Source organism: Penicillium macrosclerotiorum (genome assembly GCF_028827735.1).
Source record: "Penicillium macrosclerotiorum strain IBT 26536 chromosome Unknown utg000009l_segment0_segment0, whole genome shotgun sequence".
NCBI lineage: Eukaryota > Fungi > Ascomycota > Eurotiomycetes > Eurotiales > Aspergillaceae > Penicillium > Penicillium macrosclerotiorum.
In genome coordinates, this window is record NW_026643088.1 from 230,413 (window position 1) to 254,443 (window position 24,031).

Here is a 24,031-nt window from a genome sequence, read left to right on the forward strand (position 1 = left end):
AGGTAAATAATATTGATATGTGTAAAATCAAACCGAACAAAAAAATGTCAAGATAAAAAAAAAAAAGGTCGCTGCGTGCAAGGTCTGGGGGTCGCGTAGCGAACACGCCGAGCCACGTTACGCGGAGCCCCAAAGCGGGTAGATAATCACGGCTGGGCGTTTAGAGGCCGCAAACCTTACGTTGATCCGGCACACCCTCTCCCTTCCGCTCCCTCCCCTTGGCAGACTTCCCATCACCCCTCCTCTTTACGACCTTCTTTCCTTCGCCACCCTCTTTTTACTCCTATATCCTTTGTTGTCCTTGTCCCTTTCGATAGTGCTCGCGCCTCCAAAGGAGGCCGACATCACCGCCCCAGATCCCTCGATTTCTGGACCCTTGGGGCTTTCGCACGCCGCGAGCATCGACCCCCCTGATCGCAACCTGAACCATCACCCCTGATGACTGAAGTCGATCATACTCCAATGGACGAATCCTTCGCTGCGTCCGAGGCGGCGGACGAGCAGTCCCACGGCGCAACCGCAAGCGCAACGGTTGGAACGAGGCGACAGGCGAATGGCACTATTGGCTCTGTGTATTCGGGTAACAAAATCCGACATCTCAAGAAGGAGGATGGCATCCCCCTATGGCGGAAGGATATTCAGTACCAGTTCCTTAAGCTTGTCTTCGAGGACAAGACTGCCGTTTTCACGCGATACCCCGATGGACAAAAGAATATGGACTTTGCCGATATCTACATTGACGCCATGGCACGGAGTAGCAAAACGAGCAAGATCTTAAAGGATAAATTGCAGAATGACAAACCCGCGGCTATTAGTATGGCAATGGTCTGTCTGCTGGTCAATTTCGGTCGCATGAACACAACTCTCAACTGTAAGTGTCGCGCGTGAAGATGTCATTAGTGCTGGTCTGGTCACCTACTAATTTCAGCGCCTGCGTTGCATAGTCTTCCCCGAAATGCGTGCTCAGTTACGAACCTACCACTCAATCCCTTCTCTCCAAGCCCACCAGGACTCGAATGCTTATAAACAGCTACAGGACGCTCCACGTCTGAAATCCATCTTGAAAGGTGCCTCCGAGGATGTCGATCAGCCGAATACCTTAGACAAGATCAAGCGCCAAGCAATTCCTCGAACAAATCCGGTGAATTTGATCTTCGTTTTGGCGCAATATGCACCAAAGGTGTCTGAGATGCACTTCTTCCCTCCGCGGGACTTCTTTGACCTGGTCATGAGGTCAACACTAAGCAGTAAAACTCGGGCAAGGGCATTTCTGTGGTTGATGTGGTGGTACCTGGAGAGTGATTTCACCCGCGAATCCGCGCTGAAGAATCCATTTGGACCGGGCCTTGAAGGCGAAGGGACCGATGGCTTGCCATTGAAGGTTCCGGCATTTGAAAGCCTGACAGAGGAGCAGGCGAACGAGGAGAATATAGATACACAGGAAGAATTGGATTACGGAGAGTCAAAGCGATTGGAACGCAAACGTTAGTTTTCCCCATGCGGTGTGGACATTTTTGGTGCAAGATTTAGGATGCGACTTTTACTAACACCCACTCCTTCTATCCAGGTATCCTAGAAGAAGATGAACCGCTTCCTCGAGTTCCCAAGCGTTCAAAGAAAGGTATGTGTTGTCCATGCTTGTTCCTCCCTTTTTATGTCTAACAGTTGTGTGCAGACTACGGCCTAGATGACGATTCCTTTGCCGGTGACTATTCCGGCCTAGGAGGTCGTGGGTCTGCAATGTCTACGCCTCTCCATCCATCTGCCAAACGCAGTCTAGACGACGACGATGATGATCTCACCCCGGGTTCTTCACGTCCACGCAACAAGCAGGTTAAGCGTGAATCCTCTCTCAATCGTGCTGTGGGCCAGCAACGACTCATCCTCAAGACCAAAATGGATCATACTCCTGATGCTTCGCCTGCTCCACCGGGTTCCAATCATCCTGTGTTGAATCGTTTCATTCCTGAGCCATCCCTTTCTCAAGCGCCTGGCCGTCGTCCCCGGCCCCTGACACAACACCAAATTGCTGTTGAGCAGAACCGCCGCCAACGTGTTGAATATCTGCTTGCCAAACGCAAGAATAATGCCTACCGGGTGCTTCGCAAGAAGCGCGAAGAAGAGATTCCTCTCGTCCGATCTGGTCGCCTGCTCCAGAACCTGCCTGATGGATATGACACAGAGGACGAAGATAAGTCGTTTGGCAAAGCTGGCCTGCTTCCCAATCCCGAAGAGGAAGATGACTACGGCGAGTGTGCAAGCTTTTTCCTCTCTGTTGTGCGAAAGGCAGCTCGCCGACTTGATCGCTGGGACTATGAGGATGCCAATGGACCCAAGAAAGATCGCCAGAAGGAACGTGAGGAACGACAGAGGGCCAAGGCCGCCCTCGAAGCAGACGTTCGAGCAGCCAATAGTCGGGCTCGCCCCCGCGTGGTACGCAGTGCTGCTGCGAAGCGCAAGTCCACTGGTCCAACTTCTACCCCGGGAGCCGCCAAGAAGACTGCTTCTCGTCCAAAGGGTGGCCGCAGCCGCCCGCCTGGGATTGAAGGTACCGGGGCATCCTCTGTTGGTACTCCAACCTGGGACCCCGAGAACGCCGCTGGTGATGAAGAGATCGAGGGCGAACTCGACGATATTGACCGAGAACTGCTGGGTGAGGCATCCGGTGAAGAAGATATCGCGCCGCGAGTCGGAGATGTGGAGGGTGACTCCTCAGACGAATCTGGCGATGAGGATGGTGATGTAGATGGCGATGAAAATTCCTCAACCTACGACGGCCCCAATGGCTATGCACGACATGAGAGCTCTTCACCTGTTCCTGAAGGCGCTGTCGGCCGCCGCGAGGGGGCAGACGATGCAATGGAGGAGTGAAATGGGCTCCATTCTTTCTTTCCTTTTCATTTCCTATTTTGTTATGACCATATTTGTGCTTTCTAAATGGCCCTGAAAGGTGTTCATGGGGTCTGATGTGATTTTCCTTCTGTGCACGGACGGCATGGGATATCAGTTAGCTTCTACTTTAGGACTAATATTTTCATCTTTGTGAACGGTTACGTTTTAGCTTTTGGCTTTATCTTTTCTTCCGGTCTGTACTAAGGAAACACAGGCATACAAGCCGCAGGAAACATGGCGTCAGGTTCTGTATGTCTTGTCGCTCCTTTCTGTCTGATATTAACGACCGCGATTCGTACTCATGAACATATCATCACTATCATAATTTCGAATGCATCTTAGTAGTGGTGGTATGACGTTTATTCCCTTCAAAATTACTGTCGGATCAAGGATAGCTCCGAATTGCTTCCCCCTTTGATATGATGCAAGCTATCGAACATCTACTGACAATACGAGAACTTATATTCAAGTAGAGCTGAATCCTGAAAATTGTACATAAATACCATCCGACATCATCTTTATCAATATTCTCCAGGGATTCGAGGAGCTTCAGAGCTTGTTGGAAAAGGATCTCGAAGGGCAACAGTGCTAGCCAGCCAAACAATGATATTGCGGACTTCTATTATGTATATTTCCTTAGTGGAAGCGCTAGTTCTGAAAATATATTAGCTGCATGTCAAAGTACTCTGAGATTAATTTGATATCCCTCCACGAGTAAGCAGATGATCAAGTTGAAATAGGTTTAAAAAAAACAACAAATATGTCCTCAAACCCCATGTTGAAGGCAAGACTGAAATGAAGATAGGGTAACAGGTGACGAGAGTCATGGTTCTAACAATTCTTAGTATCATTATGCTTAGCGTCTTGGCCAAAACAGACTGCGCGATATGAGGCCCGATCCTTCAGGCACCATGAATCACATGACCAATAATTCGAGCGGGAACAAACTCGGCTGAGTCATTGGGATTACATCCCCCGGAGTAACCTTTCCTGCTCTTCTGTGAAGAGCAAACATTTAGAGACTGAAATATAGATAGATAGATGGATGGATATATATCTGCTGAGCATCCATGTTAATAATTTTTTCTTCCTTCTCTATGTTTCGATTTTGAGTTAGCTTTTTCATGAAAAAGGGTCCCTGTTGTAGCATTTGCCTCCAAGTCATATTGGTTGGTCCCTGTCGGGACTATCCTCTTTTCTTCTCTTGAAGTTTCTTCGGCTGGCCTTTGGTATACCTTTTTTTTCATTCAAAATTGCGCAGAATGATAATATCCAACGAGCGATTTGTGATACAACTATTGAATAGAGCTCATGGGGAAATTTTGGTTTGGATCATGCTTCGCTGTGGCCCATAGACTTGGTAGCGTAGCCAACCTGGACACCGCCCGGCCACTCTCCACTGCACAAAACCCCCCACTATTACATTCTTCCATTATCATATCGCCGCCCACCAGCAATTTTCACCCGACCTTCAACTCTCCATCCTCCACCACCAACACCTTCTCTCCCGTTTACTACCCTCGACCTTGAAGGGAAAGGTTGTTGCTGCCAGTGCGATCTGAGAATTTCCAATATGGCCACCAACGGCGACTTCTCCGACGAGTCCCTTCCCGGGAGTCCCAACCTCGATGCCAACCAAGCCCAGGATTTCGAGGACCAGGAGCCTCTTGACGCGAAGCCCCTCAAGTCTGCTATGAAGAAGACCGACTCTGCGCCTATTCAGCCTGCGCGTCCTTGGCTGCCTGAGCAACCCGACCCAGCGACTCTTGATCTCTCAACTCTGAGCCCTTTGTCACCCGAAATTATCGCCCGTCAAGCCACCCAGAATATCGGCACAATCGGCCACGTCGCTCACGGTATGTGATATTGTTTGGAGGCTCAAGGTTGAAATAAGCTCAATGCTGAGTGACAAATCTCGTTTAGGAAAATCCACTGTTGTCAAGGCCATTTCCGAAGTCCAGACCGTCCGCTTCAAGAACGAGTTAGAGCGAAACATTACCATCAAGCTCGGTTACGCCAATGCCAAGATCTACAAGTGCGATAACCCCGCTTGCCCCCGGCCTACCTGCTACAAGAGCTATAAGAGTGAGAAGGAGATTGATCCGCCTTGTGAGCGTGATGGATGTGAGGGAACATACCGCCTGCTTCGCCATGTGTCCTTCGTCGACTGCCCCGGTATGAATTTCACTTAAGCGACAAACGAGATGGGCCGGACTCTAATTGACTTGCTATAGGTCACGATATTCTCATGAGCACTATGCTTTCGGGTGCCGCCGTCATGGACGCTGCTCTTCTCCTGATCGCCGGAAACGAAACCTGCCCTCAGCCCCAGACCTCCGAGCATTTGGCTGCTATCGAGATCATGAAGCTCAGCCATATCATCATTCTGCAGAACAAGGTGGATTTGATGCGTGAGGACGCTGCTCTGCAGCATTACCAGTCCATTCTCAAGTTCATCCGTGGTACTGTTGCCGACAACTCGCCTATTATCCCGATCTCCGCCCAGCTTAAGTACAACATCGATGCTGTCAATGAGTACCTCGTTTCGTCCATCCCCGTTCCCCTTCGTGACTACACCGCGAGCCCGAAGATGATGACTATCCGGTAATTGCTCCTCGCCTCTTATTTTTGGTCTTTGGGGATATAGAGTGCTAATATTGTTTTTTCGATGCAGATCCTTCGACGTCAACAAGCCCGGTGCCGAGATCGATGAGCTTAAGGGTGGTGTAAGTATTCTTTCGCCATTGGTCTATATACTTGAATCACGATTAATCAATTACTCATATAGGTTGCTGGTGGTTCCATTTTGACCGGTGTCTTGCGACTGGAGGATGAGATTGAGATCCGTCCCGGCCTGGTCACAAAGGACGAGCATGGAAAGATCCAGTGCCGCCCCATTTTCTCCCGTATCGAGACCCTCTTCGCCGAACACAACTCTTTGCGATTCGCAACCCCTGGTGGCCTTATCGGTGTTGGAACCCGCATCGATCCCACCCTGTGCCGGTAATTATGATGTCCGATATCCCAAAGTCTGTGTTCTGTTTTGCTAACTTAATTCATAGTGCTGATCGTCTGGTCGGCTTCGTTCTTGGTCACCGTGGCCAGCTTCCTGCCATCTATACTGAAATTGAGGTCAACTACTTCCTGCTCCGCCGTCTTCTGGGTGTCAAGACTGCCGATGGAAAGCAGGCTAAGGTTGCCAAGCTGGCTAAGAACGAGGTTCTCATGGTGAATATCGGCTCAACTGCCACCGGTGCCAAGGTTCTGGGCGTGAAGGCCGATGCTGCTAAGCTCAGCCTGACCAGCCCCGCCTGTACAGAGATTGGAGAAAAGATTGCCATCTCCCGAAGAATCGATAAGCATTGGCGTCTGATCGGTTGGGCCAACATTGTCGCGTAAGTCACCACCAAGTCATCACGTTCGGTTCACATTTCGAAGTTTATGGATTACTAATTGATATGATTCCTAGTGGTAACACTGTTGAGCCCATTTCGCACTAGGAGTGCATCTTCACAGATGTTCAGTCCTGAGCGAGAAGCTTGAAGAAGGGTTGTATTTTATTGGGATGAATCAATCGAATCACTCGGTATTCTTCATGTACGGCCCTCTGATCACTCCCGCTCAGGCTCACGCTCCGCGGTTCATCATCGCAGAAAAGTTTTACGGTCACGAGTCGGAAAAGTGAAGGCATGACATTTACAGATTCCCCCGGCTGAATAGAGAAGAGTGTTTTTCCAAAGTCCTCTTACCTGTCACCGTGCTCCAACCCTCCGCATAAAGCACACCTGCGGCCATCTCAACTGGCTTTAAAGCGGAGTGCCCATAGGGTTGGCCAGCAAGGTGACAGGGGCAGGATATGAGTCACGTTGACGAAGAAGAGGTGTACTTCTTTTTCTTTTGTGTGTTCTAGGGAGTTGTATTGAAGAGGCTTCTTTTTCCTTGTTCATTTTTTTATTGCGTCTGCATAGTCAAGTCTTATGTATCGAGATATATAGGTCTTGCGGTCCCCGGAAAAGTGTAGCAGAGGCAAGGTAGCGCTATGAAAACGAAAGTTCTTCGCATCTTTATTCATGGATCACAATTTACCAAATGCAACCAATCTCATAAACAGTTGAGCTAGGTGATCTTGCCAATTTTCTTAGATTGGGTTCCTTTTGTTCCTGCATTGATCGTCATTAAGAGCCGGGCCCCGTGTAGTATGACTAAGGCAACCAACCCGCAATAACAAGGTAGCTTCTTCGGCGCTTCGAGGAACTCTCTCCCTTGACACTGTCGCGAATCTGCAACATGTGGATTCTTGAGGTGAGTTAGCCTACCTTGATACTACTTTTATTTGTGAAAACTAAATTATAGTTTTCTTTTCGATACCTTTGCTGATACGCGACCATTTAGCAACTCGCGCGCCTTCTGGACCGGCCGCTCTTCCCATGGAAGAACGTGCTCGTAGGATTCTCTCTGGGCCAGTTCGTCCTTGAGGGTCTCTTGTCTCTTCGCCAGTATAAAGTCCTGCAGCAGACAAAGCCTCCTAAGGTTCTCGCAGGAGAGGTTACTCAGAAGGTCTTTGATCAAAGCCAGGTATGACACCGCGGGATAAGTCCAGAAACGTGTACAGACGCTCATGAAAGAAATCTCAATCTAGGCATATGGTCGCGCTAAGGCTAAGTTTGGCTTCGTTTCCGGTCTCTATGGTCAAATTCAGAATCTTGCTTTCATTTACGGCGATGTCCTTCCCAAGCTTTGGGGCGTCGCGGGCCTCGTCCTGACGCGGTACTTCCCTGATCGATTCCAAGGCGAAATCTCGCAGACACTCCTGTTCATATTCGGTTTCAACATTCTCAGCACTATTCTTTCGCTTCCGGTCTCTTACTACAACACGTTTGTCCTCGAAGAGAAGTTCGGGTTCAACAAGCAAACGGTCAAGCTCTGGGTGACAGATATGCTTAAGGGTCAGATGCTGGGTATAGTCCTGGGAACCCCGATCATCAGTGCTGTTCTGAAGATCGTTCAAAAGACTGGTAACTCCTTCTTCTATTACCTTTGGCTCTTTGGTGTCTTCGTCCAGGTGTTTGCCATCACTATTTACCCTATTGTGATTTTGCCCTTGTTCAACAAGCTGTCTCCCCTGGAGCCTGGTGAAATCAAGACTGGCGTTGAGAATCTTGCCCAGAAGCTTAAATTCCCGCTCTCAGAACTGCACGTCATTGATGGCAGCAAACGCAGCGCTCACAGCAACGCTTACTTCTATGGACTGCCCTGGAAGAAGCACATTGTCATCTACGATACTCTCCTCGAGAAGAGCGAACCACAAGAGGTTGTTGCTGTCCTGAGCCACGAGCTTGGTCACTGGAGCCTGAGCCACACAACCAAGCTATTTGGGATTGCTCAGGTACGTTCAACCATCTAGTGTCTCCGAGTTGTCCAGATTTCTGACCAAACCTTTAGTTCCATATGTTTTATATCTTTGCTCTGTTCTCCGTTTTCGTCAACAACAAGTCCCTCTACCAGTCATTTGGTTTCGTCAAGGAGCAGCCTATCATGATCGGCTTCTTGCTGTTCTCGGACGCCCTGGCCCCCATGGATGCTGTTGTGAAGCTTCTGATGAACATCCTCAGCCGCAAGTTTGAGTTTGAGGCTGGTATGTTGTCTCCTTATCCCACTATTCAACCTCACGATGGATACTGATCTCTCGCAGATGCTTTCGCTCAAGGACTTGGATTTTCGAAGGAGCTTGCCTCATCGCTCCTGAAGCTACAGATCCAGAACTTGAGCACCATGGATGCCGACTGGATGTATGCCAGCTATCACTACTCCCACCCGATTCTCACCGAGCGTCTTGGTGCCCTGGGCTGGAAGGGCGGCAAGGTTACCGATTTCAAGAATGAGGACAGTGAGAAGCCGGTCAAAGCCGCCGACCGCGAGCTTTGAGCTTCAACAAAGCAATGACTGGACTTTCTCCTTTATTTACCTGATGATACTTTATGCCATCGGACGCATCCGAGATACTATGATGAAAAATCTAATCTTCGATGGAGTTGTCTTGTGTGACAAAATTATGATGTGGTAGCTGTCTTCCCAGGGCATTTGGAGTTTTAGTATAGCAAAGGGGGACGATGGGTTTTTTTGGCAGGCCGATATATCTTCCTGGCGACTTTGCTAGTGATATGACGGGGTCATAGATATTGGTTTTTGAAAAGAGCAAAGTACTCGAATTTTGCATGTGTTTGGATAGGCCCTTTGGAATATGACCGAACCATCTAACTTTACAACAAACCATACTTTTCCTAGACATGATTTGCATGCGTTCATATGTCCAGACCAGAGAATATCCATTGATAGGAAACTTCCCGACCAAAAAAGGGTGAATAAAGAAATGGAACTCCGACCCAATGCAGCAACGCCCATAAGCTCAAAGATATCCAGGAAAAAGTGATCAATCCGAACCAACATCCTTCTTGGCCTTAGCTTTTTTCTCTGCTTGACGCCTTTCCTTCTTCTTGCGCTTGCGCTCCTCCTTATCAATGGTAGTTTGATCCTTCTCTTGTTCGGAGAAAGCCTCGGCCTCCATCTCAGCATCCTTCATTTCGAGATCGGCTTGCTCTTGTTCGTCACCCTCCTCATTCTGGTTGGTCTTTGAAGCAGATCCAGCGGCAATGTCCAGGTATTCCTCGTTCGGGTTCTGCTTTGCAACGGTCAGATCCTGGCCGAGAATCTCGCCAGCAAGACCAGCTTGCACGCGCTTGAGGTTGTGGAGGATCAGGTTGGGCGCAGCAGCGGTTGTGCGCGAAACAGGGCCGTTCTCGCCGATGCTAGAGTTTGGCTGCAAGGAGGGATCTGTGTTCGCGCGCTCCAAGTAGGAGGCCAGGAACTCATGCGCAGCGGACTGGCTAATTGTCTTGGTGCTGTGCACAGTCGTGGGTGGGAGGGCGGAGGGGCCTTGAGTAGTCATTTTGGCGGGTGGTCTGGTTCAATTGACAATTTATTGGAGTCTGTTTGATAGACCAGACAATATTGGGGGTATTATTCGATGTCCCAGGGGTTGAAAGGCGAAAACAAGGCCAAGAAGAGTCTCTGCAAGAATCATGAAAGTAGCAAGCGGCGCATCGCGACAAAAAAGTTTCGGTGCGCTAGTCCCAATTTGGTATCATATTCATAAATCGCAGAGCATAATGCCAGACTGCTGATCCCAATTAATAGGATTGCAAGAATGGTGTTATTATATTACTCTTGGATTAATTCCTTGTATCTTCTTTTTTGTATCTCTCACTGACTTGATTGCATGGGGCGATCTAACACTGTACAGTCGGGTCCGTGCCTGCGGCTCCGCGCTTAATTTTCTTTCGACTTCCGAACACCGCGCCTCGAGCCAGTGACTCCATCAGCCCGTCCATCACAACGTCAAGAAACCCAGAGTCGCTCATCCACGTCACCGACTCGGGTCTTTTACCATGTTTTGTTCTGGTTGCAGGGTTCTGCCCTCTATCCGGGCTCCTTTTTCCGCCATGCGCACCCCGATGAACAGGTATGCCAGCACGCGAATCTCGACTCTTCTCCGCAAAAACAGCCATCCCAAGTCAACCAGACTTCTAACAGTTGTTCCAATGATGTAGAATCTCTCAATTCACCCCGTCAGCTACAATTACCCCTTCCACCTTTCTCACCTCAAGATCTTTCTCCTCGACTCTCCTCTCCACGCCCACTCGCCTCCAATCAATGCAGACCGTTTCCTCCCGTTTGCCCTCGACATCGGCCCTCACAATCCCATCTATTCCCTCACTGCTGCCTCAGCAGAACCGTTCTTTCTCGGCTACTGCATCCCTGGGGGTCAAGCGCTCTACATTTCGCCCCTCGCGCCGAGTCCAGAAGCGGCGTCATGGTTTCCTATCCCGCAACACCGCCAGGAAAGGACGGTTGACAGTTATCCGCCGGCGGCTGAAGGGTCGGAAGGCTGTGAGCTGGTGATTCAAATGCAACTTCAACCTTCGACCTGCTAGTTCTTCCAGGAGACCGCGAAAGTGATATGTCCATATTAGGGCGGATACAAATACCAAAGCATACGGGTTAGGGAAGAGAAGGGGAGCAAGATTTTCTTTAAAGAGACTACCTCTTGAGACGGAGTCCGTCGAGAGATAGAGCATGTTGGGCCACTAGGCCTTGTACCATAGTACCTATTCGTGTTACAAACGCACGGAACGGATTTGTGAGATTATACTCAATTCAACAGTTATTCATTTCAGCGCCAGCACACAACTCCGTAGCCAGTGTATAAGTTCTACCTAGGCTGCCGTTTCTAGAGTTCGTGGGACGCATCGCTCATCTCTTCGTCATCTTCATCGTCATCGTCCTCTGAGTCGTTCTCATAATCTTCGTCATCTTCATCTTCATCGTCTTCCTCATCGCCATCGAGCTTAAGACCATAGTCGTCCTCGAATTCCTTGAGTGGCTGGACAGTTGGAGTGAAGCCAGCGGACTTGAAACCTTGCACAAGAGGCTAAGAATGGAAAATTAGCAAATTATCTTCTCAAACTGGGTACTATCCTGGGCGAAATGGGGCATTGGAGCTTACCTCCTCTAGAACGGGGCTACATGTGACGACAAGGTTGGCTGTCTCCGACGAGAACATAGGCAGGATGATATCGCGCAGAGCACTCTTGACCTCATCAACGTTGATATCCCGTACTTTCTTGAGCATCTTCTCTTTGTAGTCGCTGGGCAGGTTGCGAACGACTTGGCGAATGAAACTGCCCTGAGCAGCGCTGGCTGCAGTAATTTGCTCGTTGGCGAAGCCAACTACGATGCTGCTAATGGCACCTTCCAGCATCAATGGATCGAAGGGAGTGGCACCAGACAAGTAATTCTCGACGATATTTTTGCTCGCCTCAAATGCCTTGTGCGCGTTTGGAGAACGGTACACATCGAAGGTGACGAAGTTCGTGTCGATGTTGTAGCCGAAGTTGGTGCCATAGGCCAGGCCGGTGCCGCGGACTGCCACCCAGAGGGGACCCTCAACTGCGTTCATGTACGCAATTGCAACAAGAAGCGCCGGTAACTTGGGATGGTCGTAAGAATCAAGACCTCGAGAAGTAGTATAGGCGAAAGACGAGTCGACAGTGGGCATTGGGACAATGTATGACTTGCCACCAATATTCTTGCCCGCATCGCTCATCAAAGCCCGGCGGTTAGTGATGGGCTTCAGGTTTTCGCTGCTTCCGAGACGCTCGGCAAACTGCTTCCAGGCCGAGACAGGACGAGGAAGCTTCTCGAGGTCGGCAATCACCACAACTCGAATGTTGTCCGGGCGAAACAGCGACTTGCGGATTTCCTCCATGCGGCTGACGATCTCTTCGGGCTGGCTTGACAGCAGCCGTTTGACCCGCTTTAGGTAGCGTGCCTTTACCAAGGTAGATCGAGCGCGCGAGATAGATCCCTGTGCATAGTGTACCATAGTGTGAACCGCAGCGAGCATAGAGTCGCCGTTGCGCTTAGATTCAGGGACGTCGGCGAGGAGTCTAGTTGTGATGGCACGGAGTCTCTCGACATCGAAAACAGAATTCCAGCACAGTTCCTGGATCCAGGCGATGGCAGTTTCATACTTCTCAAGCTCCACCTGGAAGGAGACACGCAGCATCTCGGAACTTCCGAGGGCCCGTGCGGATTCCATGCTGTATCCGACGGTGTCCTTCTCCAATTCGACCACAACTTGCTCGAAGTTGATGGTCTTGCCATCACGCAGGACCGGAATGTTGAAGAACGCCTCCGTGTAGATAGACAACAAGGGGAGAAGCTGAATGGGAACTGACTGCGCGGAGAAAAGAACAGACATCTGTACAAAGCTGCTGGGGATGTGCTCGAAGTGAATGAACAAAGGCATGTCTGTCTTGTCAGTATCCACCAGCTTTTGAATCTTGTGATCAGGGTGGCCAGCCTTTAGTGCAGCACCTGAGCGCGCAGTGGTCGTCTCCGTGAAGTGAATAGATTCAGTTCCAGGAATAGTGAACTCGGCCAGTACCTCTTCCGGGATTTCCCTGTCGTTCACTTCCTTGGCCTGCTCAAGCTTGTCTGCAAGCTCCTTCAGACCAGTTTCACCCAAACGTTTCTTTTGCGCGGCAACTCGGGCCTCCTCATCCGCCTTCAATTTGTCAGACATCTTCAGCGACGGAACACCCAGGATTGAAACATGATTCGCATCAGCGATCCATTTTCTGATGAAAGCACGCCACTCATCCTCCGTCCAGCTTTCAAGAGCATCATATTCCTTCAGCGACGCAACATCCCGCATGGTTGAACCATCACGTTTTCCGAACAAGAAATCCGTAATGACGTACTCAGCAAAGCTGTTCGCTGAGTTTTCAGTCGAGAACTTCCAAGAACGGCGCTGGCGGTCAATGCATTCCTTGATATATTTCATGTCTAGTGGCTTATTCATCGCATCTTTCAAGATCTCGAAGAATCTCTTTTCAACTTGCTCAAGCTTTTCAGTCTCAACGCTAGTTAGTGTAAAGCGAATCTCGATGCTGGGATGGTCATCGGTGGAATAGTAGACAGCACTGGCGATCTGCTCCTTTTCCACGATGGTGTTCTCCAGCAGGGAGGCAGATGAGCCGGCCAGATACAAGAGAGCCACATTCAAGGCACCAGCTGGGAGATTGTTAGCTTCTGTATCTATATATAGGAAGGAAGCAGTGACAAACATACATTGTATGGCATCGTTGCAATCCGGACCAAGAAATCGGATCTCAACTTCACCAAATGACTCATCTTCCTCAGGGAATTCCACTCTCTCGATGATGGACTTCTCTAAGGCGGGAGTTTGCTTGGAATCAGTCCAGGGTCTCTTGAAGGAGGCATCTGGGCTAGGAATGACATCCAAAATGGTGTCCTCAAACTTGTCCAGGATTTCCAGCATGTTATTCTGGTCGACCTCACCCGTAATGATCAAGCAGAGGTTCTTTGGCTGATACATCTCTCGGTGAAACTCTCTGATCCGCTCTGCAGTCAAGACTCGAAGCTGCTCCATCATTCCTCCAGTCTCATACCGGAATCCAATGCCCGGAGGATAGGTGGCACGTCGAGCTGCCAGGTCAATCAGCTCCGCGGCGTTGTTCTGGACACCCTGCATCTCCGAGTAAACTACACCGGCATCGTTTCCAGTGCCGTCGATGTGGTGCACCTCCGTATAGCAGCCCTCGTCTGTCAGCGTTGGGGCAATGACATGCTCTAGATAGACAGGAAGGATACGTGCAAAGCCTTCCCAGCCGGCTGTGTCAAGTGTGTAGGCTGTGTGATCGGTCGCCGTCCAGGCATTGGTGTTGGAGTACACCCGAGTTGCCAGCTTATCCAGGAAGCCCTTGTATCGGTAGTTCCGTGATCCCATGAAGCAGAGATGCTCCAGAGTATGAGGAGCACCTGAATCATCGTGGATCTCAGTGGCGAGTACAAAGTAGCCGTTCACCTTGGGGCCCTTCTGGTCGATCACCACGACCCGCATGCCAGTGCGTTGAGACTCATACTCTGTGAATTCACTAGGTGAATAGTCTGGCTTGAACTGCTGGAGCAGTTTGAAGTGACTATTCTGTTTTGAGGGCGACATATTGATCAATGAAAGGATATGCCCAGGAGAGATTCCGCGCCGGAAGGTGAACAGTCTGCTTTTATGTTAGCTGCCGTCTTCACCTGGACGCTGTGTATAAAAGGTTGGCTTATAGTAATTCTGTTGCATGCCAACAGCACCAGCCATCAACCGCCAACTGCCAACTGCCAATATGATTTCCAATGGCGCTAAGGGCCGGCTGCGCCCGCGCAGGTATTGGATGTGGGGAGAGAGAGCATATGCACCATGTCCAGAGTGGAATAAATAGAGCCACCAGTAGAATCAGGAGGAAGGTAGGCCACGCGAGGCTGCAGGGACGCATCTAAGGAATCGCCTGCGACATGGTACCAGTGGGCATGTGTGACGGCGGGGCAGAAAGAGATTTGGGAGGCCGAATGGAGCCTCGGTGCAGGGATTGAAGGGATTCCAGCAGATCCAAGACACAAAGGGGGCGCTTGACTTACAGTGACTGAATTGTTTTCACCCGACTCAGGCCTTGCAGGCTAAACCGAGACACGATGGGGTTAGAGCTGAGCTTGTGTGCTGGACCCAAGCGGAGGTTCCAAAGGTCGGTTCCCGTTCCTTACAAAGCGACCGTGTTCTCTGGCTCCTCTTTTCTTGTATCGGGCTGGGACTTGGGACTCTTTCCAATCTCTGGCCAGTAAGACTCCCCGAGCAACGTCTTGATTTTGGATTTCGGCTGATTCCTGGCCCTCGTGGACGATCTCCGATCACACGTGGGGCGGTGACGCCCAAAGTCACGAGTTGTTGACACGCCGCAACTCCGGGGCTCGAGTCCTCCAAACCCCTAGTAATCCCGACAGCTGTTGGTATTTCGCTCCCAACATGTCCCGTCAGGCCTCCGAGGACGAGTTGTGCCAGGCGGTCCTCAATTTTGTCACCGACGGCGCCTATCCAGAGGAGACCCTGGTGGCCGCCCAATTCCCTGCGGCAGCTCTGACGAAGGAGCTGGAGCTCATTTCCAAGGCTCGCAAGCAGGTTGAGGTGGGTCAATGCAGTCGCAGCTTCACCTCAGCTTTGAGATGATCCGTGAATATACTGACTTGTTGCTCGTTGGCCCTTTAGGACGAAATTAGCTCACTGAGCCGTGAGAATACCACCTTCGATGCCGATGACTGGATTATCCAAGCGAAGCAACTGCATGCGGATATCGAGCGCTCGCGAGTCACTGCACGGGAGATTGTCGCCCAGCATGAGCAGACTAAACCATTGCGATCAAAAGTGGAGGATGCAAGCGCGAAAGTGGGCTTGATCGAAACGGAGATCGCGTTCAACCAGGCCGTGACCGACACGCTCGAGGAGGTACAGCGACTATGCCAGCAGCTGGAGAGCGGACGAGCAGCTCTTGCGACTGGTCAGATTTCGGCAGCCATCAAGCAGTTGGAGTTGATCGATGGGGCGATTGGAAGCGATACGAACTTCGCGCACACCAACGTCATGGGCATACTTTCGACAGAGGTCGCACGCTTGCGTCAAGAGATAGAAGATGCACTGCGCCTGCGCTGGAGCAAACAATTGAACGTTGATCGGCAAAAGGGCGAATTTCAAATCACCAAGGGTGATGCGGCAGATTCTTTGGATGATACGATCGAGGCCCTGTCTCGATTGGAGATTCTACCTTCTGCCACTGATAAATTCCTGAGAGATCTTACTTCTATTATCATTGACCCTATACTATTACCACGGGCAGATGGTAGCAGCCGTGGTGTCTCGGTAACCGACGCGAGCGTTCATCTTGAACCTGATTATTCAATAACCACCGTCTCTGAAACTTTGAATCATGTCGCCGAGGTCTTGAGCCATTTGCGGCAGAACCTTCCTCCATCCATTTCGGTCGGGCTTTCACAGACACTTGTTTCAGCTGTTGCTTCGAAGGCAATATCCGGGCGGTTGTCTTCTGTAATCCCAACCACCCTCGCTGGTCTGGACGAATTTGAAAAAACCCTAGACCATGTCTTGCAATTTACAAAAACTATTGAGTCTTGGGGGTGGACTGGTCAAGAGGAGCTGGTGTCGTGGGTCAATCAAGCTCCTCGTCTGTGGTTGACACAGCGTCGTGTCGATTCGCTTGACCGTGTCCGCAAGATTCTCGCTGCTAGCAAGGGCTCAACCATGCAAGTGGAATGGGTAGAAAAGGAGGTTTTTGAAGCCGATGAAGCTTTATTGCAGAATGCCACGGCCGATGATGATTGGGATGTAAATTGGGACGATGACAAAGAGGAACAGGAAGCTACTACGCATGAGAAGAATGCGCAGTCCGAAGACGATGAGGAGGATGTTAGTGCATGGGGCCTTGATGATGCTCAGGAAGAATCTAAACCCGACAGCATGGGTCCAATTGAAGACGATGGCGATGGCGATGATGCTTGGGGTTGGGGCGAAGAGGATGAGGAAGATAAGGGCGAGAAAAACCCAGAATCTGAAGACACGGCGAGCTTAAAACCTGCAAATGGTGAAAAGATTGCCACTTCCTCTGCTCCCAGAGAGGTGACTCTGAAAGAGGTCTACACTGTCACTGATATCCCTGATTCGGTCCTTGGCATAATCCAACAACAAATTACCGACTCGAAAAATATTTCACAACCCCCGTGAGTCTATAACAGTCATTGATCTGATGCTGTACTTCGCTAACAGAACCCAGATATTCGACTTCTCGTGTTGCATCGTCTGGCGCTGGCCTGCTTGCGCTACCCACCTTGATTTTGGCTATGTTCAAAGCCACCTCGTCCACTTTCTATTCTCTGAAACTTGAATCCGGACAGATGTATCTTTACAATGATACTCTCTATCTTGCTGGCCAAGTTCGTGAATTGGTAGAGCGATACGAGTTGTCCAGGCTCGGCTCGGATGTGGAAGCTCTGGAGAAGTTTGGGAAGTTTGCCTACAGCAAGGAGATGCAAACTCAGAGCACCATTGTTACAGACCTTCTAGATGGTGCACAGGGCTTTGGTCAATGTTCTCAGCAGCCATTCAAGACGGAATGCGAAAATGCCGTGAGCGCCACTGTTGACCGGATACGAGACGTCTACAAAGAGTGGCAGCCGATCCTGTCACACTCCGCCCTGCTTCAATCAATAGGCTCTCTGCTCTCTACGGTGATCAATAAGATCATTATTGATGTTGAAGATCTAGGGGATATCTCTGAAGATCAGTCCAAGCAGTTAGTCGCAGTCTGCAACCAAGTCACCAAGCTCGAAAACCTATTCATGCCCAAGACGACCGGCGACGCTGAAGCTGTTCCAATTACTGCCGTTTATGTTCCAAACTGGCTCCGGTTCCAGTATCTTATTAACATCTTGGAAAGCTCGCTGGCCGATATCAAATTCCTTTGGCTCGAGGGCGAATTGGGCCTAGAATTCTCCATGGATGAAGTGATTGATTTGATTGAAGCACTGTTTGCTGAGTCTGACTATCGCCGTCGAGCCATTGCAGATATTCGACGAGCCCCCCGATGATGATGATGATGATGATGATATTTTCCATAATAGGCTTCGGTTTTTTTCAATAATTCATACATATTTCAACTAATGTAAAATTCTACGTATATTCCGATGGACTTTGTAGGTCTGGCGGGGCCATCTCCGCGCTTTGCACTACTATGCCGCACCGGCTACCGTATTTTTTCCTCACCCGCGCGCTTTTGTTCAATTTGCGACGGCCACCAGAACAGGGATCGCCACGACGTTCTGGATCCAATTTTGCCCATCATGAGCGAAGACCAAGGTTCATCTGCTGCGGAGGCTGTGCAGAGACAAGTTCGTGTGCAGCTCACCAGCAAGCAAGAAGATGTTGCTCTGCCTGAAAGCACTGGTCCCATTTTGGTTCCTACCGGTAAAATCTCCCTCAGTCCTCATCGAGGACATATGAGTATTAAAATCAAATGCTGATGCAATTGTTACCTAGGATTGCGACGATATGCGCTTTCGACACTGGTTAACAACCTTCTGGGAAGCGAGAAGCCGATTCCATTCGAGTTTTTGATCAACGGAACATTCCTTCGTACCTCGATCGATGAATACCTGACTTCCCATGGCATATCTTCTGAAACTACTCTTGAGATTGAATATGTCCGAGCCCTTATTCCCCCGCTTCACATCGCATCCTTCCAGCATGACGATTGGGTCAGCGCAACCGATGTCCTCTCAGCGACCTCCCACGCTGCGTCCTGGGCATCCGGCGCTACCTTTTCCAAGGGCCAGGAAAGAATTCTGTCCGGTAGTTACGATGGTTTCCTCCGTATTTGGAACATGTCTTCCGAGACCATTGCCACCTCTCCCGCTGCCGCCGAAGGAGGACACACCGCATCTATTAAGGCTGCTAAGTTTGTGTCGCCAAACCAGATCGCTTCGGCTGGGCTAGACCGGACGGTTCGCCTGTGGAAATATACCGAGGATGATGAGTTCACTGGAAAGATCTCTCCCCAGCTAGAGCTGTATGGACACAAGTCTGGTATCGAATCGCTGGCTGTGCATGCTCCGTCTAACCGTCTTCTTACTGCTTCCTCTGACCATACTGTCGGTTTTTGGTCGACTAAGAAGGCCGACGCCCCTGCTGCTCCGGAAGGTCTTCTCCCATCCAACACTTCCCGGACATCGAAGCGAAGAAAGCTGAACTCCTCTCTGAGCACCCCGCAGCGCGGCCCTCTGGCTCTTCTTTCGGCCCACACTAGCCCCGTCTCTGCTGCCATCTTTGATGCCAAGGACTCGACTGTTGGTTACTCGGCCTCCTGGGACCACTCTCTGCGAACCTGGGACCTGGTGACTGCTACTCTCGTTGACACTCGCACCACGTCCCACTCCCTTCTCTCTCTGGAGCACCTGCCCGAGCATAACCTCCTGGCTGCTGGTACATCTGCCCGCCACATTACTTTGATCGACCCTCGAGTATCTGCTACAACTGTGGCAGCGCTGACCCTCCGTGGTCACACCAACGCCGTAGTGAGCTTAGCTCGCGATCCCCACAGCACCTACGGTCTGATTAGTGGCTCACACGACGGAACCTGCCGAATTTGGGATATTCGATCGACCAAGACCGACAAAGACGGCGTTGTTGGCGAGAGCGTCTACTCAATCTCCCGAAAAAGTCTTGAGGAGGAAGGTAAGGCTGATAGCAAGCGTGTTGGCGGTGAGGGCGTCAAGGTCTTCAGTGTATGCTGGGACCAGACTGTGGGCATCGTGAGCGCGGGTGAGGACAAGCGGATTCAAATTAACCGTGGTGAAGGAGTTTTGTCCTCGATGAAGGAGTAGATTGCACATATGGGCCCGGCGTTTTTAGATGTGTCGTTTTCTGTCAAAAGTTTCTATCTGCCTGTACTTTTCCGTCTCTAGCTTGATTTAGCCCTAGGTAGTATTCGGATATACACCAAAGCCTACCTGAACTGAAGATAAGTTTCTACTGCCGTAAGTATTGTATTGGCCAGGTACAAATCATGGACTGCTACTGGTAAGATGATTTGTGAACTAGGCTTTATGTGTTCAGTTATTTGAATTTAATCTATGGTACAGTGTGAGACTACCCATATGATAGCAGATGTTGCAGTCCATATGTGCATCCCAATGGGTCCTTATCTCCATTTGTTCATAATCCCGCGACGGATTGAGTGCTAAAAAATCAAGAAAATATGAAACGCCATTCCCATGCCTCTTACACCAAAGAGGTGTGATTGTCCCAGAAAAAAAAGTCGAGGAGAGTGAGATCGCTGCTATATTTACAGCCGGCGCTCCATCCGATTGAGTTTGACAGGGGTTTTGATCTGTACATAATTCCATTAGCATTGACTGGCCCTATTCAATACGGTGCAGGAACTCGCAGCATGTGCATCAACATGTTGCAATATAACATCGAAGGTAATGACAAGAGCACAGATCCACCGACCGTACAGTGGAACCTTAAAATCAAGATAAAACCTACCTGAGTGCGTGTGCGCTGTCCTCTCACAGGCAAACCCAGGGCATGGCGACGGCCGCGGTAGGTACCGGTCTCCTTCAAGCGCTTGATGTCATTCAAAACCTCTCGTCGCAGATCGTTCTCAATCTTCATATCCGACAGCACAGCGGTCAGGTCGAGAACCTGCTTGTTGGCAAGCTCTCCGACGCGGCAGGTCGGGTGGATGTTGAAACGGGCCAGAAGGCGAGAAGAGGTATTACCTCCGACTCCGAAGAAGGTCTCGAGGGATTTCTGTTAACTACAGTCAGATTCTGATGACCGGGCGAGTCAATTGATCGAGATAGAAGGGTTGAGGTTGGAGGTGCGATGTCACGGAGGGAGGCTTGCCTTGAGAAGATTCCGCTCAGGGAAGTTGACGCCGAGAATAAAGACCTATGAAGAAGATTAGCGGCTGCAACAATGAAAAAATATTGACGGAGAAGCGGTACCATTGTGACGACTCTGAATAGCTGCTGGCCAGGCAATTGTTTCGTGCTCCGACGGATGTTCTTGTCGCGATGCGAAATCCTCCGGCAACAACGTTTCTCCGGGAAGTGACTTGCGGACGGCCCGCAACGGCTTTACAGTTCTACGGGTAATACAGTCACGATGTACAGTATTTGTCGGCCTTTCCTGTACACACTTCATTTCCTTGCTATGGGTAGTGGATACACTCGTTGAAAAGTAAAATAAATGATATTAAAAAACGCGAATGATCTATTATAAGTAAAACCTACACTCATTAATAGCTGAATTGCCCAGCTTGTGAAAGCGATGCAAATAAGATGTATGTTGGCTGAGGGTTCACTGGACTTTTCCCGAAAAACGGGTCTGGCGAACACTTGAAACGCAGAAGGTGTTCCTTATTGACCCTAAGTCCAACTTAATGCCAAATAAGAATGAGACGAAGCAGACTCGGCGAAATGTCATTGTCAATGGCCTCAGTTGAGCGTTTCTAGAAATCATACTTCTTTCAAAAACGGGGGCAAATATTCCAATTCGAAGACTTCAAGTCAGATGCCGCTTCCACCATTCCTCTTTCCGTAAAAAGGACTCGTGGATAGCCTTTTGCCCATGCCAACCATGCCCTTCACCCTCGAACTCGACAACCTCTGCAACTCTTCCTTCCGTTTTCATGGCATCAGCCATCATTCTCGCCTGTGCAACTGGGACAACCATATCGATGGTTCCCTGCAAGAGTAACAGTGGTGCCTTCATCCGCTCGGCATAAAAGCATGGGCTGCGATTTTGAAGCTCCATTTCTCTGTCCTCAGGCTTTGTTTTAGAAAGTAACAAGCGGTCCACATCTTGACTTTCAAACTTGTAAGAGTCTGCCTGGAGTGCCTTCACATCACTGATGCCATAAGAGCTTATACCCGCAGCCCATACATCGGGATACATATGCAGAGCTCGCAAAGTCAGGTACCCACCAGCGCTTCCGCCGTATATGCCGACTCGCGCCGTATTGACCAACCCTTTACTTCCTAGGAATTCAACGGCGCTGACAGCGTCCCCAACATCGACAAGGCCCCAGTATCCAGAGAGTCGCTCACAATAATCACGGCCGAATCCAGTGGAACCGGTGTAATTGACCGCAGAAACGGCGAAGCCGCGTGTGGTCCAGTACTGGATTTCCAGATTCAACGCAGGAGTCACACATCCATTGGGACCACCATGTACATAAACTAGGAGTGGCGGTAGAGTTGTATCATTCGCTTGGAACTCTGGGTTACGAGGAGGAAAGTAGAACATATGAACATCTCCATCGCATCGAGGGCCGTATTTTTGAGGGGCCGTATATTCTGTCGCGAGCGAGACATACTCCGGTGAAATTTCAAACGAAGCAGTCGAAGTAAGCACAATTTTCTCTGTAGCAGCAGATGGCAACACCGAGATCAAAGCTAGTTCTTGTGGGGAAGTAGCTGCTGAGCCAACAACTGTAAAGCTGGTAGACGAAACTCGAGTGAGCCCATTGCCACGACTTCCAATATCGACATATGGAAGATGGAGATCTTGAGCCGACAAAGAGACAAGATCGATTAACACAACTTTGCTAGTTGCATGAGTTATGACGGTCGCCACTATGGTTTTCTCATCAAGAAAAATATATGTAGAGCTGCATAGATGTTAGGTGATTGAGAATTGAATGCCCATTTTTCGAATGACAATTTTGAACATACCTTCCAAGCTCCCATTCAGCAATAGCAAAGTCGGATTTGTCCATGCCATCAAACTGTAGATGACTTAGATGTCCATTTTCCGGGTGGAATGAGTATAGTTGCCAGAATCCTGTCCGGTCACTCGCAAAGTACAATCTACCGTCCAAACCCCATTTGGGTTGGGCGATACTCTCTTCCCGAGCCTTTCCTGCGATGCGGGTCACATTTTGCAAAGCGCCATCGTGCCATTCTGCTGTATACAGAACTGTTCCGGTCCAGGGCATATCTGGATGTGACCATTGTATCCAAGAGAGATGATTTCCGGAAGGGTCAAACTTAGGGTGGGAATAGAAATCGTCTCCTTGGGCGATGATGACTTCTTTGTTCGAATTCATGTCGAAGGCAACCAGGGTGTTGTGAACATGGGTTGCTTGGGTTTCGGGGGTAGCCTCTCTGTGGTCTTCCTTAATTGCAACTATCCATTGTGGGTTTGTGGGATGACTGCAAAAATCCCCATAGCGGATGCCTTTCTCCGCTGGATGGAGGAGTTTAGCCTGGCCTGTCGATGGATCTAGCAAGTAGATATGGCAAGACTTTTCATCCGATAATAAGATCTGGCCATCGTGTCTCATAGATACAGAGCCGCCGCCGAGCTCTTGCACTGTTGCCAGGGCGCTCAATTCTCTAGGAAGGACGTCTTTCTTTTGTCCGTCTAGATGCTGCACGATGGCGAAGCGACCGTTCTCAGTGGGGCGGCACTCAACAGAGTATATCGCGCCAATGGATTCCTGTAGACTATTATGAGCAAGCGCATCTTGTATTTGAAGATGGGTGAATACAGACATCAACCACAACGTCGTGAAGGGATATACTACAAGTTGCCAACACCTCGGCGGTGAGCGGGCTTCCCCATTGACCATAGGGTACAGTTTGGGGAGGCATCTTTCTAGTTTAAAGAAGGCGACGCAATTCGGGTTCAAATGAAGACTTGTCTTTGGGGATGGACCAGTTTTTTCTGGAGATTTTCTGAACCCCACGGCAGCTGTCTCGGAAGTTGGATTGGGATGACTCACCGGAAAATTGCCAATTGCTCGAAGAAACTGGGCGATGTTTCTCAACGCTTCAAAAGCAAGTCTATTAAGTCTTTGGATATTATGCTGATCACATCTATGTTGGAACCTTTATACTCTTCTTTTGAATGGGCACCAGCGACGCTGCTTCGATGGGCGAGCAAAAATTCAACTGTTTGTTAACGAACTCCTCGTGATTAACTGGTTGGAAAATTACAGTGTATCATCGGTCGACCTGCAAGCTAAGGCAAGACGATATCTGCAATTTTTACGGGTGTCACATTAGTCATTGGCGTGAAAATCACTAAAATTATGCTGGATTGGTTGTCTCTGGTAGAAGCCGGAGCCAGAAGACAGGAAAAACCTCAATAGAACCC

At 49.8% G+C, this 24,031-nt stretch overlaps 10 protein-coding genes across 10 annotated transcripts; 6 read left to right on the plus strand and 4 right to left on the minus strand.

Moving 5' to 3' along the window:
- Positions 1-438: 438 nt before the first annotated feature.
- Positions 439-2,871, plus strand: N7462_009254 (uncharacterized protein; the record flags this gene model as incomplete). The annotated part of the gene is made up of 4 exons (XM_057080968.1): positions 439-871; positions 945-1,484; positions 1,568-1,621; positions 1,676-2,871. The coding sequence occupies 4 exons, from the start codon at positions 439-441 to the stop codon at positions 2,869-2,871; spliced, it is 2,223 nt and encodes a 740-aa protein (XP_056929805.1).
- Positions 2,872-4,465: 1,594 nt separating this feature from the next.
- N7462_009255 (translation initiation factor eIF2 subunit gamma) lies at positions 4,466-6,291 on the plus strand (the record flags this gene model as incomplete). Its single annotated transcript, XM_057080969.1, has 6 exons — positions 4,466-4,748; positions 4,816-5,067; positions 5,127-5,496; positions 5,567-5,618; positions 5,681-5,895; positions 5,955-6,291. 6 exons carry the CDS (start codon positions 4,466-4,468, stop codon positions 6,289-6,291), a joined length of 1,509 nt encoding a protein of 502 aa, XP_056929806.1.
- Positions 6,292-7,179: 888 nt separating this feature from the next.
- On the plus strand, positions 7,180-8,817 carry N7462_009256 (zinc metalloprotease; the record flags this gene model as incomplete). Its single annotated transcript, XM_057080970.1, has 5 exons — positions 7,180-7,194; positions 7,285-7,467; positions 7,532-8,278; positions 8,335-8,527; positions 8,585-8,817. The coding sequence occupies 5 exons, from the start codon at positions 7,180-7,182 to the stop codon at positions 8,815-8,817; spliced, it is 1,371 nt and encodes a 456-aa protein (XP_056929807.1).
- Positions 8,818-9,322: 505 nt separating this feature from the next.
- N7462_009257 (uncharacterized protein) lies at positions 9,323-9,838 on the minus strand (the record flags this gene model as incomplete). Its single annotated transcript, XM_057080971.1, has 1 exon — positions 9,323-9,838. The coding sequence occupies one exon, from the start codon at positions 9,836-9,838 to the stop codon at positions 9,323-9,325; it is 516 nt and encodes a 171-aa protein (XP_056929808.1).
- A 553-nt stretch (positions 9,839-10,391) lies between these two features.
- N7462_009258 (mitochondrial 54S ribosomal protein bL34m) lies at positions 10,392-10,851 on the plus strand (the record flags this gene model as incomplete). Its single annotated transcript, XM_057080972.1, has 2 exons — positions 10,392-10,411; positions 10,500-10,851. 2 exons carry the CDS (start codon positions 10,392-10,394, stop codon positions 10,849-10,851), a joined length of 372 nt encoding a protein of 123 aa, XP_056929809.1.
- Positions 10,852-11,179: 328 nt separating this feature from the next.
- Positions 11,180-14,479, minus strand: N7462_009259 (putative zinc metalloprotease; the record flags this gene model as incomplete). Its single annotated transcript, XM_057080973.1, has 2 exons — positions 11,180-11,380; positions 11,456-14,479. The coding sequence occupies 2 exons, from the start codon at positions 14,477-14,479 to the stop codon at positions 11,180-11,182; spliced, it is 3,225 nt and encodes a 1,074-aa protein (XP_056929810.1).
- An 846-nt stretch (positions 14,480-15,325) lies between these two features.
- On the plus strand, positions 15,326-17,955 carry N7462_009260 (uncharacterized protein; the record flags this gene model as incomplete). The annotated part of the gene is made up of 3 exons (XM_057080974.1): positions 15,326-15,484; positions 15,566-17,088; positions 17,142-17,955. The coding sequence occupies 3 exons, from the start codon at positions 15,326-15,328 to the stop codon at positions 17,953-17,955; spliced, it is 2,496 nt and encodes an 831-aa protein (XP_056929811.1).
- Positions 17,956-18,207: 252 nt separating this feature from the next.
- N7462_009261 (WD repeat WDR12/YTM1 family ribosome biogenesis protein) lies at positions 18,208-19,746 on the plus strand (the record flags this gene model as incomplete). Its single annotated transcript, XM_057080975.1, has 2 exons — positions 18,208-18,331; positions 18,404-19,746. 2 exons carry the CDS (start codon positions 18,208-18,210, stop codon positions 19,744-19,746), a joined length of 1,467 nt encoding a protein of 488 aa, XP_056929812.1.
- Positions 19,747-20,207: 461 nt separating this feature from the next.
- Positions 20,208-20,877, minus strand: N7462_009262 (mitochondrial 37S ribosomal protein uS13m; the record flags this gene model as incomplete). The annotated part of the gene is made up of 4 exons (XM_057080976.1): positions 20,208-20,252; positions 20,411-20,677; positions 20,774-20,818; positions 20,875-20,877. The coding sequence occupies 4 exons, from the start codon at positions 20,875-20,877 to the stop codon at positions 20,208-20,210; spliced, it is 360 nt and encodes a 119-aa protein (XP_056929813.1).
- A 556-nt stretch (positions 20,878-21,433) lies between these two features.
- N7462_009263 (S9 family peptidase) lies at positions 21,434-23,526 on the minus strand (the record flags this gene model as incomplete). Its single annotated transcript, XM_057080977.1, has 3 exons — positions 21,434-22,541; positions 22,606-23,372; positions 23,428-23,526. 3 exons carry the CDS (start codon positions 23,524-23,526, stop codon positions 21,434-21,436), a joined length of 1,974 nt encoding a protein of 657 aa, XP_056929814.1.
- Between the last annotated feature and the right edge of the window lie 505 nt (positions 23,527-24,031).